Below are 14,007 nucleotides of genomic sequence, written 5' to 3'. Positions count from 1 at the left end.
TGTCGGATTTTCCGGTCGAGCAATCCGAGGACGGTTAGTTTCGGGTAGGGGTCTCGAGGTTCTTTTCTCTGGCTTACCAGGGCCGGTTAGTCGGGTGTTTCTCTCGGGTTCTCTTGAAGGGGGCCGGCCTTGGGGCCTGGTGTACGAAGTCGCCATTTCAATGGCTTGGTCCAATGTCAATCCTGCATGCTGTTTCAACCAGCGTTGGGTGGAATATGGGAGGGCCTCCAGAAATTGCTCTAGATATATTTTATTCATGACCTCCTCCATGTTGGCTTCATGGGGTTTAAGCCAGAGGTCAGCGGCTCCTTTGAGTTTGAAAAACAGAGTTTTTGGCAAATCACCTGGGGCACCCCGTTCTTGTCGAAACCTTAACCTCTGTGTCTCGTCGTCAACACCCAACCGATCCAGAACATATTGTTTTACAACGGTATAGGTGGAGGTCCCATCTTTGTTTACCATCTGGTAGGCTGCTTGTGCTTCTCCGGTCAGGAGGGGGGCGAGATAAAAAGGCCAACGGTCTCCCGGCCAGGCACTGGGCCTGGCGGCCCTTTTGAAGTTAAAAAAAAATGCCAAGGGGTCGTCTCCTGGTACGAATTTCTGTAGGGGGGACTATAGTTCCAGGTGGATTGCTTGCCCTGCCCCAGCGTGACCAGAAGTTGGGCATGTCCCTCTGCTAGTTTCAATAAACTGTCGCCCTGATTCTGGATTGCCGAAGTGAACACGGCGCGATCTGCCTCGGCCTGACTGGAAAATTTTTCCACAGCCCATTCAAGTTTTGCCTGGCCCTCCTTCATTTGATGGATAAGGGCCTCCATCCTGTTTCGGACGTTGGGTTTGAACACCTCCTATCTGGCTCGCCACTTGTCACATAGGGTTCCCGTCGAGGGGAAATGAGTCGCGGTACATGGGAGTATGGGGTCTTTTTTTCTTTATTGGCTCAATTGAACAGGCAATATAGTGGTGGATGCGAAGGATGTCTTCCTGCTTGTCCCGGAGTCTTTTTCTTGTATGCTTCCCACTGGCTCTGGTTCCCCTCCGGTTCTCCAAGGCGAGAAGTGAAAAAGGAAACAAAACACGGGGACACACTGGTGAGAAAAAGGTTGTATAACCGGATGGTGAACGGGGTAAGGGGAGTGAAGGATCACCGGGGCTGCCACCAAGTAATATTCACCAAAAAAAGAAAAGGAATATTCGTAGGCGAATGTGAGGGGACAAAAGGTCAAAAAAACACCGGCGTCCACACACTCACGCCCCTGTGACCACGCCAGCTCGAAACTACCCAGTCCCTCCCCGTGGAAAAGCAAAACCCAGGACTCGGTCCCGTACCTTTCCCAGCCACGCTCCTCCTGGAACGTGGCGGGGCGAGTCGCGTCTCTGTTGGCCTCCTGGCTCCTTCGTGTGTTAGTCTCCGTCTTCTTCGGTCCCTCCACTCGTTCTCTCTCCGTCTGCTCCGCTTCCTCGCTTCCGTACTGCCTCCGTCTCTCCGCTCCCGACTCCTCCATCGGCTTTCGCGCTGTCCTGTTCTTCCGGGGTCTCTTTACGTCCGAGCGCGTCTCGGGATTGGCTCGTTGTTACGGACGTGGTTTTCATAGACTCCTCCTCCAGACAAGTCCAGTTCGGGTTAAAGGGCCCGCTCTCGTCCTGTGGCCGGGGTGGAAATGAACAGTCGTTATCGTCTCCACCCCGTTCCTCCTCCTGAGTGACCCCGTGACCGATACGTTTGTTGGTAAATTATTGATTAAGGTGGGACGATCTGGTTTGTCGATCAATCACGCCATTTGTTCTTTCAAGTCAAGCATTTACGGTGGTCAATTCAGTTGACGAATTAGTGTTTCAGGGCAACTCAAAGTATGGGGAAAGGTGGGTTTTTCATGCAGCCTACAGTGCGTCCCACCGATGGTGAATCAAAGGCAGGCCAGTCGGTTACCAATCACAGTTTTTGTGGCTTTGGCTCCTTTTCCGTCTAGAAAGATTCCAAGTTAGAGACCTGCTCAATGGATTCGTTTTGGGCTCCTTGTCCGAGGGAGCGGACGTCCAGAAAGAAACTGACATATATGTAAATAACAAGGACCCCCTGCAATTATTCGAGATTCCTAGGGCAGGGTAATAATACATTTATGGGTAAATCCTTAGGCAGTCATGTGGTCAGAAACAATCAAGGACTCATGTCAAGAACAAACATGATGCAATAAACTCAGTGTCAACTACAATATTATGAAAAAAAGATTAAATATTTTATTATATTCATGTTAAAAACATTCTAAACATGTATTTGATACGAAGAAGATGCATCTCATCGCCACTCTATTTTTGTTTTTGTATTAAGTTCATCAAACCTTAATTATTTGTCCTTTGTATTTATGTGTGGATGTATGTAGTAAGTCATTTTGTATTTTATTCATGTTTTTCTATCGATTGAATTCCGTCAGTCTAACAGTATCGATGTCTCAAATACATGTTTAGAAATCTTTTTAACATGGATATATTAAATCATTGAATCTTTTTTTTAATAATATTGTAGTTGACACTGAGTTAATTGCATCATGTTTGTTCTTGACACGAGCCCTTGATTGTTTCACACCATATGACTGACTAGGGATTTACCCGTAAATGTAGAAATAAACTGACATCAGTGTGTAGCCTCAGCTTGGCTCGCAAGTACAGCCTCAGCTTGGCTTGGCTAGCAAGTTCAGCCTCAGCTTGGCTAGCAAGTTCAGTCTCAGCTTGGCTAGCAAGTTCAGTCTCAGCTAGGCTAGCAAGAACATCAAGTGGAGTCTTGGGGCTCCATGGCCAAGAGTGGTCGACACCTTTAGTCGGGTCCTTTTTCAGATCAGAGGTCTTCATTCGGTGCCAATCGCGGTGAGGGCCCTGGTGTCAGTGGCGCTTTGTGCACTGGGCTAGAAGCCCAACTATCTCCGCAGCGCAGTGCTCTGGCTCTGCTTTAGGCCTCTTGGGGGGCTTGGAGTGGGTGTCGGAGCCTACCATGCTTACAACCCTTGCAGAAGTCTTCATTCGAGGACGGCTGGTCTTAGAGGCTGAGGGTGTCTCCTCTTTTTCAGCTGGGCTGGAGCCACCTGAAGAGGCTGCCTCTGGGATGGGCAATGGTTGATGGTGTGGGATGCCCAAAGAGGCAGCATCCTCACCTTCCTCGCCACCCAAAGAGTCCCGTTCACCAAAGATGTCTGGGGTGTCGACAGAGGACTAGTGAAAAACGTTTACCATTTAGCTTTTCACTGTAAGGCCTACCTCTCCCATAGGAGAAAACTGGTTTACCTTATTACATTTAATAGTGCTAAATTTGATTGGAAGCAGGTAAAAATATAATGTCTGGAATCATAAGAATTGGATTTTAAAATGCTATTTATTGGAAAAGTCGAATTTCAGATTACAATTTTGGAAATGCAACTTTTAGAAAGTTGGTATTTTCCTGCCCTAAGCTTTCCAGGGCCTTGTAGGACTTTACAGCTATCTGGGCCTGTTAACTGCTTCACCATCGTGAATGCGTATTGGGCCCAGTGAACAACAGGATCTGGGAGTAGTTGGGAAAGGGCCATCCTGCCAGGGTGGGGGGGCAGAGCGGTTCCCTGCCCCACTTACATTTCAAAGGGCCATCCTGCCAGGGTGGGAGGGCGGAGCTGTTCCCTACCCCACTTACATTTTGCAGGGCTATCCTGCTGGGGGGGGGGCTGGAGGGCGGAGCTGTTCCCTGCCCCACATACATTTCACAGGGCCATCCTGCCAGGGTGGGAGGGCGGAGCTGTTCCCTGCCCCACTTACATTTCAAAAGGTCATCCTGCCAGAGTGGGAGGGGTGGAGTTGTTCCCTGCCCCACTTACATTTCACAAGGTCATCCTGCCAGAGTGGAAGGGGTGGAGCTGTTCCCTGCCCCACTTACATATCACAGGACCACCTCCAGAGCACTTACAAAGGACCTTTTGTCCCCCTAGACCTCTTGTAACCTGACAGGCGAAAAAAAGGGGAAGGAAGGAACTTTCCAGAACCAGATGCAGGGGCGGACTAGAAGTTTACCCCTCTCCAAAGGGCAGCAGCACCTTCTGAGACGCTCATCAGTGCACTCCTGGACCTGCGGATGTCACAGAGGAAGGACAAAGTAGCTGCTATTTATTCTTCCTTTCCGGTGGCAGCTAAAAACGTTCCAGGTCTCGACCACTGGTTTGAACCTTCTTCTGACCTTGAGGTTAATCAGCAGCGTTCAGGGTTTGTTGAGCAAAGGAACCTTTTGCATCAGACTCAGTTGGGCTTTCAGCCACAGTTTAGTACGGAGTTTGCCCTCCTTCCTGCATCAGGATCTATACGCCAGACTGCGAACAGAGGAGACACGGCAGCCTTGCTGTTGCTGGACCAGAGTGCGGCCTTCGACACCATGTCTCACAGCCGGTTATTGGAGAGGCTGTGGAGCTACGGGTCGGCCACTTGGCCCTTAAGTGGTTAGCGTCCTTTTTTACAGGGCGGCACTTTTAGGTTCACCAGAAGCCCTTTCAATGTCAGGTGATCCCTCTGGCTCAGGGGGTGCCGCAGGGCTCTTCGCAGAGATCCATTTTGTTTAATCTTTACATGCGCCCCCTGGCTGATATGATTGAACGTCACAGACTTGATATTATATCATACGCCGATGGCCCTCGATTAATAGTCACCTTATCTCAGAGTTCTGTCAGTGGGGCTGCTTCCCTAAGGGCCTGTCTCTCAGAAGATGCCCAATGGATGGACCTCAACTGCCTGAAGTTAAACGCAGGCAAGACTGAGGTCCTCATTTTGGGCAAGCAGCTTTCTACCTGGTCCCCTGACGGGTGGGCAGCATCTCCCAAGCCTAAGGTCAAAAACTTGGGCATTTGATTTGACCACGGTGTTACTTTTGATGATCAAATCTCCCCTGTCGGGTAAGTGCTTCGCGATCCTCAAATCCTCCTGCCAGTTTCAGTTTGAGATCGTGATCCTAGCCATCTCGGGGTTGGATTACTGCAACATTTTATACCTGGCTGTCTCTCAGTTGCGACTGATGAGGCTCCAACAGGCTAAGAACTCAGCGGCTCGGCTGTTAAGTATTCCAAAATGGTCCTTAATGGGCTCAGCTCATCTGAAACTCCAATGGCTTCCAGTAAAGAAGCATGTTGCTTTTAAAGCTCTTTGTTACGGTCATAGAATTGTCAGGAAAAATGTTGCAGCTTATCTGCATCCTCTCATCTCACCCTACTCTCCTTCAAGACATCTTAGGTCTTCTGAGGCCCTGTTAGCTGAGGTCCATTAGGTGTAGGAAGTTTATATGGGTGGGAGTCCTTCTGGTTTCTGTGCATCCAAGCTGTGGAACTCTCTCCCTCTGCAGTTAAGGCAATCTAAAACTGAACTTCTGTTTTGGGAAAAATGAAAATGGTTCACCTTCTGTTCTGATCCTTTGCGTTTTTGTTAGGAGATTGATCCTCTAGCACTGGGACACTCCTATTGGAGTAGCTATGTGCTTTATAAGCTTCTTTACTATTACTATTATTAATATTGCCTTGTTCCCCAGAGGACTGCCCCGCTGCTTGAGGCTGCCTTGTTCCCCAGAGGACTGCCCTGCTGCTTGAGGCCTGCCTTGTTCCCCAGAGCACTGCCCTGCTGCTTGAGACTTACCTTGTTCCCCAGACGACTGCCCTGCTGCTTGAGGCCTGCCTTGTTCCCCAGAGGACTGCCCCGCTGCTTGAGGCTGCCTTGCTCCTCAGATGACTGTCCTGCTGCTTGAGACTTGCCTTGTCCCCCAGAAGACTACCCTGCTGCTTGAGGCCTGCCTTGTTCCTCGGATGTCTGCCATGCTACTCGAGGCCTGCCTTGTTCCTCGGATGACTGCCATGCTGCTTGAGGTCTGCCTTGGTCCACGGATGACTGCCATGCTTCGAGGCCTGCCTTGTCCCCCAGAAGACTGCCCTGCTGCTTGAGGCCTGCGCCTTGTTCCTCGGATGTCTGCCATGCTGCTTGAGGTCTGCCTTGGTCCACGGATGACTGCCATGCTTCGAGGCCTGCCTTGTTCCCCAGATGACTGCCCTGCTGCTTGAGGCCTGCCTTGTCCCCCAGAAGACTGCCCTGCTGCTTGAGGCCTGCGCCTTGTTCCTCGGGTGTCTGCCCTGCTGCTTGAGGCCTGCGCCTTGTTCCTCGGGTGACTGCCATGCTGCTTGAGGCCTGCCCCGCTCTATGTGAAGGAAGACTGGACCTGCTCCCTCCATCCCAGGCTAACCTGAGTGACTCCAAGGGTCAATTGGCTGACCTCCTGTTCTGAGCTACAGGGCACAAGCAGCTCCTGTGGTCTCCCTGCAACAGCCCACCTGCCCTGCTGCGACTGGACCTACCTGAGCCCTGCCAGCTTTTGTGGGAGTGCGTTCCTAATCCCTCAGAGGCGCCTCTCAGGTCTCAGACCCTTGGCTGGCTTCAGGTGAGCTCCTCCTGTGAAATGTTGACGTCTGTGCGCTGGACTTTGAGAAGGTAACTTTGTACGTGGGATTAACCTGGGCCCTGTATCCGGCCCACATAGCAGTGGCCTGAAGTTGTGACTCTGTCCCAGTCTAGCGTGAACAGAAACACAGCTGGCGCGTTCTGCTTCTTGGTGCTATTTTTACTTAAACGTTTAAAATCGCATGTCTACGGTTTTCTTGAATGGATTTTATTTTATCAAATTTTAATTTCTTTTTCTAAATTGGTGTGGGATATCTCGTGTTGTGTTTTCACTTTATTCCTGTTTGTGTGCTGTATAAATACTTAACATGGTGCCTCTAAGTTGAGTCGGACTGCGTATGCCCCAAGCTACCAAAATGTTGGGCACAGGATCATTTAATAACTTCTGTGGTTCACCTTCACCAAGATTGTGGTGGTTGCTTGAGAAGGGTTTCCACCCTCCCCCAAAAAAAAACACACACACACACACACACACACACACACACACACCCACCCGCACACACTCACACGCACACACACACTCACATGCACACACTCACATGCACACACTCACATGCACACACTCACATGCACACACTCACATGCACACACTCACATGCACACACTCACATGCACACACTCACGCGCGCACTCACGCGCGCACGCGCACACTCACGCGCGCACACGCACACACACACACCACCTTTTTACTAGCCAACCCAAGAAAGAGGCCCACCAGCCAGAGATGGCAGACAATGCAGACTGGAGGAAGGACTCGCATGCAGATCCGCTCCCTCACCCTCACAAAGCTGCAAGCATGGCTCCTTCTACTCCCACCCATGGAGGGCGCTAGCAGCATGAACAGGCTTGAAGGCGGATTGCAGAACTGAGTAGAGCATCATAGAGCTGATGTGCCCTTCTGTAGTGAAGGAGACCATGGACGACTGAGCAGAGATTACAATGAAGCAAGAACTCACACGCGGAGTGACTCCGTCGGCCCTCGGGCGGCTGGGGCGTGGGGGGGCTCTCTTGCCAGGCATTGCTGTCGGTGTCAAAGACCCGGATGCGATTGCAATAGATCTCGTTGTTTGAATGGAAAGGCCCAAAGCGATCCGCTCGACCACCAAAGACGTACATCTTCCGGCCAATGATGGTGGCAGAGTGGAAGTCTCGCCAGCACGCCGGCTGACCCTAGAAGGCAAAGGACAGCTGGGCAGAATGTGAGAAGCCAGGTGACAGGCAGAAGAGACAAGTAAAGGCCGACTGTCAGCCAGGGGCAGAGGATACAAATAATGCAGCTTACAAATGGTGAAGCGTGATGAGATGCAGAGAAAATAAAGTGGATTAAATAAGAGGAGAGAGTGAGAGGAGGCTGGGGAGAGAGTGAGAGGGGGCTGGGGAGAGAGTGAGAGGGGGCTGGGGAGAGAGTGAGAGGAGGCGGGGAGAGAGTGAAAGGAGGCGGGGAGAGAGTGAAAGGAGGCGGGGAGAGAGTGAGGGGGGCAGGGACGGAGAGGGGGGGCGGGGAGTGAGTGAGGGGGGGCGGGGAGAGAGTGAGGGGGCGGGGAGAGAGTGAGGGGGGGCGTGGAGAGAGTGAGGGGGGCGGGGAGAGAGTGAGAGGGGGCTGGGGAGAGAGTGAGAGGAGGCGGGGAGAGAGTGAGAGGGGGCGAGAGGGGGCGGGCAGAGAGGGGGGGCGGGCAGAGAGAGGGGGCGGGCAGAGAGAGGGGGCGGGCAGAGAGAGGGGGCGGGGCGAGAGGGGGCGGGGAGAGACTGAGAGGGGCAGGGACGGAGAGGGGGGGCGGGGAGAGAGTGAGGGGGGGCGGGGAGAGAGTGAGGGGGGGCGGGGAGAGAGTGAGGGGGGGCGGGGAGAGAGTGAGGGGGCAGGGAGAGAGTGAGGGGGCAGGGAGAGAGTGAGGGGGGCAGGGAGAGAGTGAGGGGGCAGGGAGAGAGTGAGAGGGGGCAGGGAGAGAGTGAGAGGGGGCAGGGAGAGAGAGTCGGGGCAGGGAGAGAATGAGGGGAGGCAGGGAGAGAGTGAGAGAAGGCTGAGGAGAGAGTGAGAGAAGGCTGAGGAGAGAGTGAGAGGAGGCTGGGGAGAGAGTGAGAGGGGGCAGGGAGAGAGTGAGAGGGGGCAGGGAGAGAGTGAGAGGGGGCAGGGAGAGAGTGAGAGGGGGCAGGGAGAGAGTGAGAGGGGGCAGGGAGAGAATGAGGGGAGGCAGGGAGAGAGTGAGAGAAGGCTGAGGAGAGAGTGAGAGGAGGCTGGGGAGAGAGTGAGAGGGGGCTGGGGAGAGAGTGAGAGGGGGCAGGGAGAGAGTGAGAGGGGGCAGGGAGAGAGTGAGAGGGGGCAGGGAGAGAGTGAGAGGGGGCAGGGAGAGAGTGAGAGGGGGCAGGGAGAGAGTGAGAGGGGGCAGGGAGAGAGTGAGAGGGGGCAGATGAGAGGGGGCAGGGAGAGAGTGAGAGGAGGCGGGGAGAGAGTGAGAGGGGGCGGGGGGGAGAGTAAGAGGGGGCGGGGAGAGAGTGAGAGGGGGCGAGAGGGGGCGGGCAGAGAGGGGGGGCGGGCAGAGAGAGGGGGCGGGGAGAGAGAGAGGGGGCGGGGCGAGAGGGGGCGGGGCGAGAGGGGGCGGGGCGAGAGGGGGCGGGGCGAGAGGGGGCGGGGAGAGACTGAGAGGGGCAGGGACGGAGAGGGGGGGCGGGGAGAGAGTGAGGGGGGGCGGGGAGAGAGTGAGGGGGGGCGGGGAGAGAGTGAGGGGGGGCGGGGAGAGAGTGAGGGGGCGGGGAGAGAGTGAGGGGGCGGGGAGAGAGTGAGGGGGGCGGGGAGAGAGTGAGGGGGGCAGGGAGAGAGTGAGGGGGGGCAGGGAGAGAGTGAGAGGGGGCAGGGAGAGAGTGAGAGGGGGCAGGGAGAGAGTGAGGGGGGCAGGGAGAGAGTGAGGGGGGCAGGGAGAGAGTGAGGGAGGCTGGGGAGAGTAAGAGGAGGCTGGGGAGAGAGTAAGAGGAGGCTGGGGAGAGAGTAAGAGGAGGGCGGGGAGAGAGTAAGAGGAGGCGGGGAGAGAGTAAGAGGGGGCGGGGAGAGAGTAAGAGGGGGCAGGGAGAGAGATGGTGCAGGGAGAGAGTGAGGGGGCGGGGAGAGAGTGAGGGAGGGGGCAGGGAGAGAGTGAGGGGGCGGGGAGAGAGTGAGGGGGCGGGGAGAGAGTGAGGGGGCGGGGAGAGAGTGAGGGGGCGGGGAGAGAGTGAGGGGGCGGGGAGAGAGTGAGGGGGGTTTGTATGCACACTTTAGATGTAGCTTTTAACATAGCAAGAATGAAGTAAAGAGAAAAACCAGAGTGAAACACAAAGGGGGGAGGGGATGAAAAGGAAAAGACGGAGAGAAAGGGGGAAGGGTGCATGTGTGCTTAGTGTTGTAAACATACTGCCAGAAATGGGATTTATTATGGTTCAATTAGGCAAAACGAAAATGGACATGTCACTGAGATACTGAACATACTTTTCATTAGTGAAACATCCTCTCTACGTGTGAAAGTTCTTGGGAACCCAGAGTGGGTTGTTCACCCCAATGAACACACATGCACTGTATCCTTTACATGTATAGTGCCTTCACAATCTTGTAATGCCGCCGAAGTGCACCGAGTGAAGGTCTCAGGGTGCAGAAGATACAGAGCTCACGTTTGATGTCCATACACTGAAGCCAGAATGGCCTCTAGGCCACGGATGTTTAGTGTCCGTCTAGAAGGATGACCCAGATGTTCCTTTTAGAGTCACCATGTACATTAATCCTATATGAATATCCTAAACATCTGGCCTGGATCCAGCCCTCCTGGACACACTCTGGACCTGCTGGAGGCAGCCGGCCGGGGGGACCAGGAAATGCTCAATACCTGCGACAGCTCTCCCACCCTCTCCAAACGACCCGAGCCCCTCAAATGAGTGAATGCCAGCTAGGGGAAGAGGCGGGTAGAAGGACACCCCGGAGAGAACCCTGCCTGCCACCCAGCTCCCACCTACCCAAGACTCTGTGAGGGAGAGTCAAGTGCCTTCGCCTGCAAAGATTCCCACGTGGAAAGCCCTCTGCAGCAGCCAGGGCACGAGCAGACGGAAGCACTGCACTCTTGCTGGCAGTGCGAGGGTCTGCTCCGCATCAGGGATGGCAGTGAAAGGTGAGAGGGTAGCAGACGCCATTGTACCGCCCCACTTATCGGACAGTAGTGCAAGCTACCCTGTGCTCACCCAGCGGCTGCTTCAGAAACACCCCAAGTGTGCCTACGCGCTCCAGAAACCCAAAGACGCCTTGGATCCGGGTGCGAGGGAGCCTGCTGGGGTGGAGGGAGGGTTAGTGTTGGAAAGCGTTCCCCGGGGAGGCTGCAGAATACGTTCCTGACCAACCGGAGGCCCACCTTTCCCAGAGTTAGGCCGAGCAAGAGCGGAGAGGCCCTTCCTGGAAGGGTCTCGTACCTAGGATCGCACACGCTGCACTTACTCTCTTCAGATAGAGGGACACCACACAGTAATTCTTTGCAAGACAATAGACTTTATCGTTGGTTGTCAGGGATCTTTATGATCGGAAGGCAGGAGCAGAATTAGTACCACAAGCGGCAGCAATCTCGTGATGAGGGGTAAGGGGTAGCGGGACAGTCTTTGAATCAGTGTCTCTGCGGAGTATCCGGCGCACAGCTCTCAATCCTCGAGCTGAGGGGATGTTGCTTCTCTCGGCAATCTCTGCTGATTCTCTTGGAGGAGCGGGCTGCGAGTCACTCAGCAGGCACCGGAGGTTCGTAGTTCGAGGAGCCGCGACGGCGTCAGCAGGGCTCAGATGGTTCAGAGTTCGGGGAGCCGCGACAGCGTCAGCAGGGCTCAGATGGTTCAGAGTTCTTCGGTTCGGGGAGCGATCGAGCCGCGACCAGGTCAGCAGGCTCTCGTCAGTCCAGGTCTTCTCTGCCTCCCGTCCCTTCCGCACCCCCCGTTATACTTCCCCTCCTCTTTGAAGTCCGAAGTCCTCGCCGAAAGGGGTCTGGGGCGGTGTGTCGGGGCTTCCTGTCGCTCGGCCCTTTGATCCGTTCAGGTGGGTCCGGGAGGGACTCCAGACGCCCAGCAGGTGAGGCGGCCGCTCACCGGGGGCCTGGTGGTCGATCGAAACCTCCCTCGGGGAAGAGACCAGAGGTGTGACAGGGTCGGCGCCTCTCGGTCTGGTTTGGGGGTTTCGCTCTCCCTTGGCCGGGCATGCGTGTTGGGGATCTGGCCGGCCCTCGGGATGTTGGGCCATGGGGGCCGGAAGTCTGTGACATCGAGGATCGGTGCGGTTGCAGGGTAGCTTGCTGGTTGGGAGGACCCACGCCACGAGGCCGGTCTCACACGTGCCCCCCCCAGCTGAAAGGCGGGGAGAACTACCCATCCACTTGGGGGTTCTCCTCGCTGAAGCGGAAGAATCGGGACAGGCCGTCCGCGTTGGCGTGGTTCGTCCCGGGGCGATGTTCCACAGTGAAATCCATCCCCTGGAGGGAGATGGACCAGCGTAGCAGCTTCGGGTTTTCCCCTCGCATCTGCATCAACCACCGCAAGGGTCGGTGATCTGTTTGTACTCGGAAGTGTGTTCCGAACAGGTAGGGCCGTAGCTTTTTGAGGGCCCAGACTACTGCGAAGGTCTCTCTTTCAATTGTGCTCCACCGCTGTTCTCGGGGCAGCAACCTTCGGCTGATGAAGGCTATGGGCTGATCTATGCCTTGGTCGTCGAACTGGGAGAGGACTGCCCCGATGCCGTGTTCCGAGGCGTCCGTCTGGACCACAAACTCCTGGGCGTAGTCGGGGTCTTTAAGCACCGGAGCCGTACACATAGCAGCTTTTAGGGCGTCGAACGCTTTCTGGCAGGGGGGAGTCCATTGTACTTTCTTGGGGTGTTTTTTGAAGGTTAGCTCTGTGAGGGGGGCCTGCGATGCTGCCATAGTTCTTAATAAACCTCCGGTAGTAACCGGTGAGGCCCAGGAAGGCCCGGACTTCCGTTTGGGTCGTGGGGGTTTCCCAGGACAAGATGGCGTCGATCTTTCGCTGGAGGGGGGCGACCTGCCCGCTTCCCACCTGGTGCCCCAGATAGGTTACGGAGCCGTGCCCAATTTGACATTTGCTGGCTTTGATGGTGAGGCCGGCCCGGCGCAGAGCCAGCAGGACTTGTCGGAGGTGCTGGAGGTGCTGGGTCCATTGGGAGCTGAATACCGCTATATCGTCGAGGTATGCTGCGCTGAACCCCTCTAGTCCGGACAGGACCCTGTTCACCAGCCGCTGGAAGGTGGCCGGGGCATTCTTCATTTCAAACGGCATCACCCTAAAGCGGTAGTGCCCATCCGGGGTGGAGAAGGCGGAGCGCTCCTTGGCTCCCTCGGTGAGGGCAATCTGCCAGTATCCACTAGTTAGGTCGAAGGTGCTGAGGTAGCGAGCTGCCCCGAGGCGGTCAATGAGCTCATCTGCACGGGGGATAGGGTGAGCGTCCGCTCAGGTGACCGCATTGAGTCCTCGGTAGTCCACGCAAAACCTCAGCTCGGGGGCGACACCCGGGGTAGCCGCTTTCGGAACCAGGACTACCGGGCTGGCCCAGTGGCTGTCGGAGGGTTCAATCACCCCGAGGGCCAGCATCTTCGCTACCTCAGTCTGGATGCAGGTTCGGACCCGATCAGGGACCCGGTAGGCCCGGTGTCTCACTGGCGGGCTGTCGCCGGTGTTCACGTCGTGGACACACCAGTTGGTGACCCCAGGGGTTAGGGAGAATAGGTCCGCGAACTGCCTTAGTAGCTGGCGGCAGTCGTCGGACTGTCGGGCTGTGAGGGTGGTTGATAGTCTCACCCCCTCCACGGTACCATCGGTCTCTTTCGCCCCCAGGGGGTCTGGAAGGGGAACGGTGTCTTGTTCGGCCCCATCGTCGGTGGCCAGGGGTAAACTCAACTCCGTCCTTACAAAGTGGGGTTTGAGGCGGTTCACGTGGAGAACCCGGAGGGGGTTCCGCGAGGACTGCACATCGACGAGATAGGTGACTTGGCTCTTCCGCTCGACCACCTTGAAGGGTCCAGTCCATTTATCTTGGAGGGCGCAGGGTTTCACCGGGGCCATGACCCAGACTTGTTGGCCCGGCTGAAACTCGACCAGCGTAGCATTCTGGTCATACCAGCGCTTCATCTCTTCCTGGCTAGCCTCGAGGTTCGCCTCTGCGAGTTCTCGGAATTTCCGGGTCTGGTTGCGGAGCGCCAAGATGTATCGGAACACATCCGGAGGGGTCCCCTGGAGAGTCGTTTCCCAACCCTCCTTGACCAGGCTCAGGAGTCCCCGGACGGGGTGTCCATATAGCAGTTCGAATGGGCTGAACCCCAGGGATTTTTGTTGAATTTCCCGGTAGGCGAACAGGAGGCATGGGAGGAGGACGTCCCATCTCCGGCGTAGGGGTTCTTCGAGGCCCATGATCATTCCTTTCAGTGTCTTGTTAAAGCGCTCGACTAGGCCATTCCCTTGGGGGTGGTATGGGGTGGTGAACTTGTACGATACTCCGCACTGCTGCCAGAGGGACCTCATGTATCTGGAGATAAAGTTCGTACCCCGATCACTCACGACTTCGCGGGG

At 55.7% G+C, this 14,007-nt stretch overlaps 1 protein-coding gene across 8 annotated transcripts in view; it reads right to left on the bottom strand.

The window, feature by feature from the left end:
• The window catches only part of KLHDC3 (kelch domain containing 3), a 445,816-nt gene that overhangs the window by 271,128 nt on the left and 160,681 nt on the right, over positions 1–14,007 (bottom strand). For all 8 annotated transcript variants that reach the window (XR_014962883.1, XM_085610129.1, XM_085610133.1 and 5 more), the window contains one exon: positions 7,401–7,614. Coding sequence is in view for 7 of the 8 variants with exons in the window: in XM_085610129.1 (XP_085466255.1) it covers positions 7,401–7,614 (214 nt within the window). In the remaining variant the exon portion in view is untranslated. The remainder of the gene's footprint in view (positions 1–7,400; positions 7,615–14,007) is intronic.

The sequence above is a fragment of the Triturus cristatus genome, chromosome 6 (assembly GCF_964204655.1).
Source record: "Triturus cristatus chromosome 6, aTriCri1.1, whole genome shotgun sequence".
Classification (NCBI taxonomy): domain Eukaryota; kingdom Metazoa; phylum Chordata; class Amphibia; order Caudata; family Salamandridae; genus Triturus; species Triturus cristatus.
Note: the sequence above shows the minus strand (reverse complement) of the source record. Positions and strands in the feature narration are given on the sequence as shown.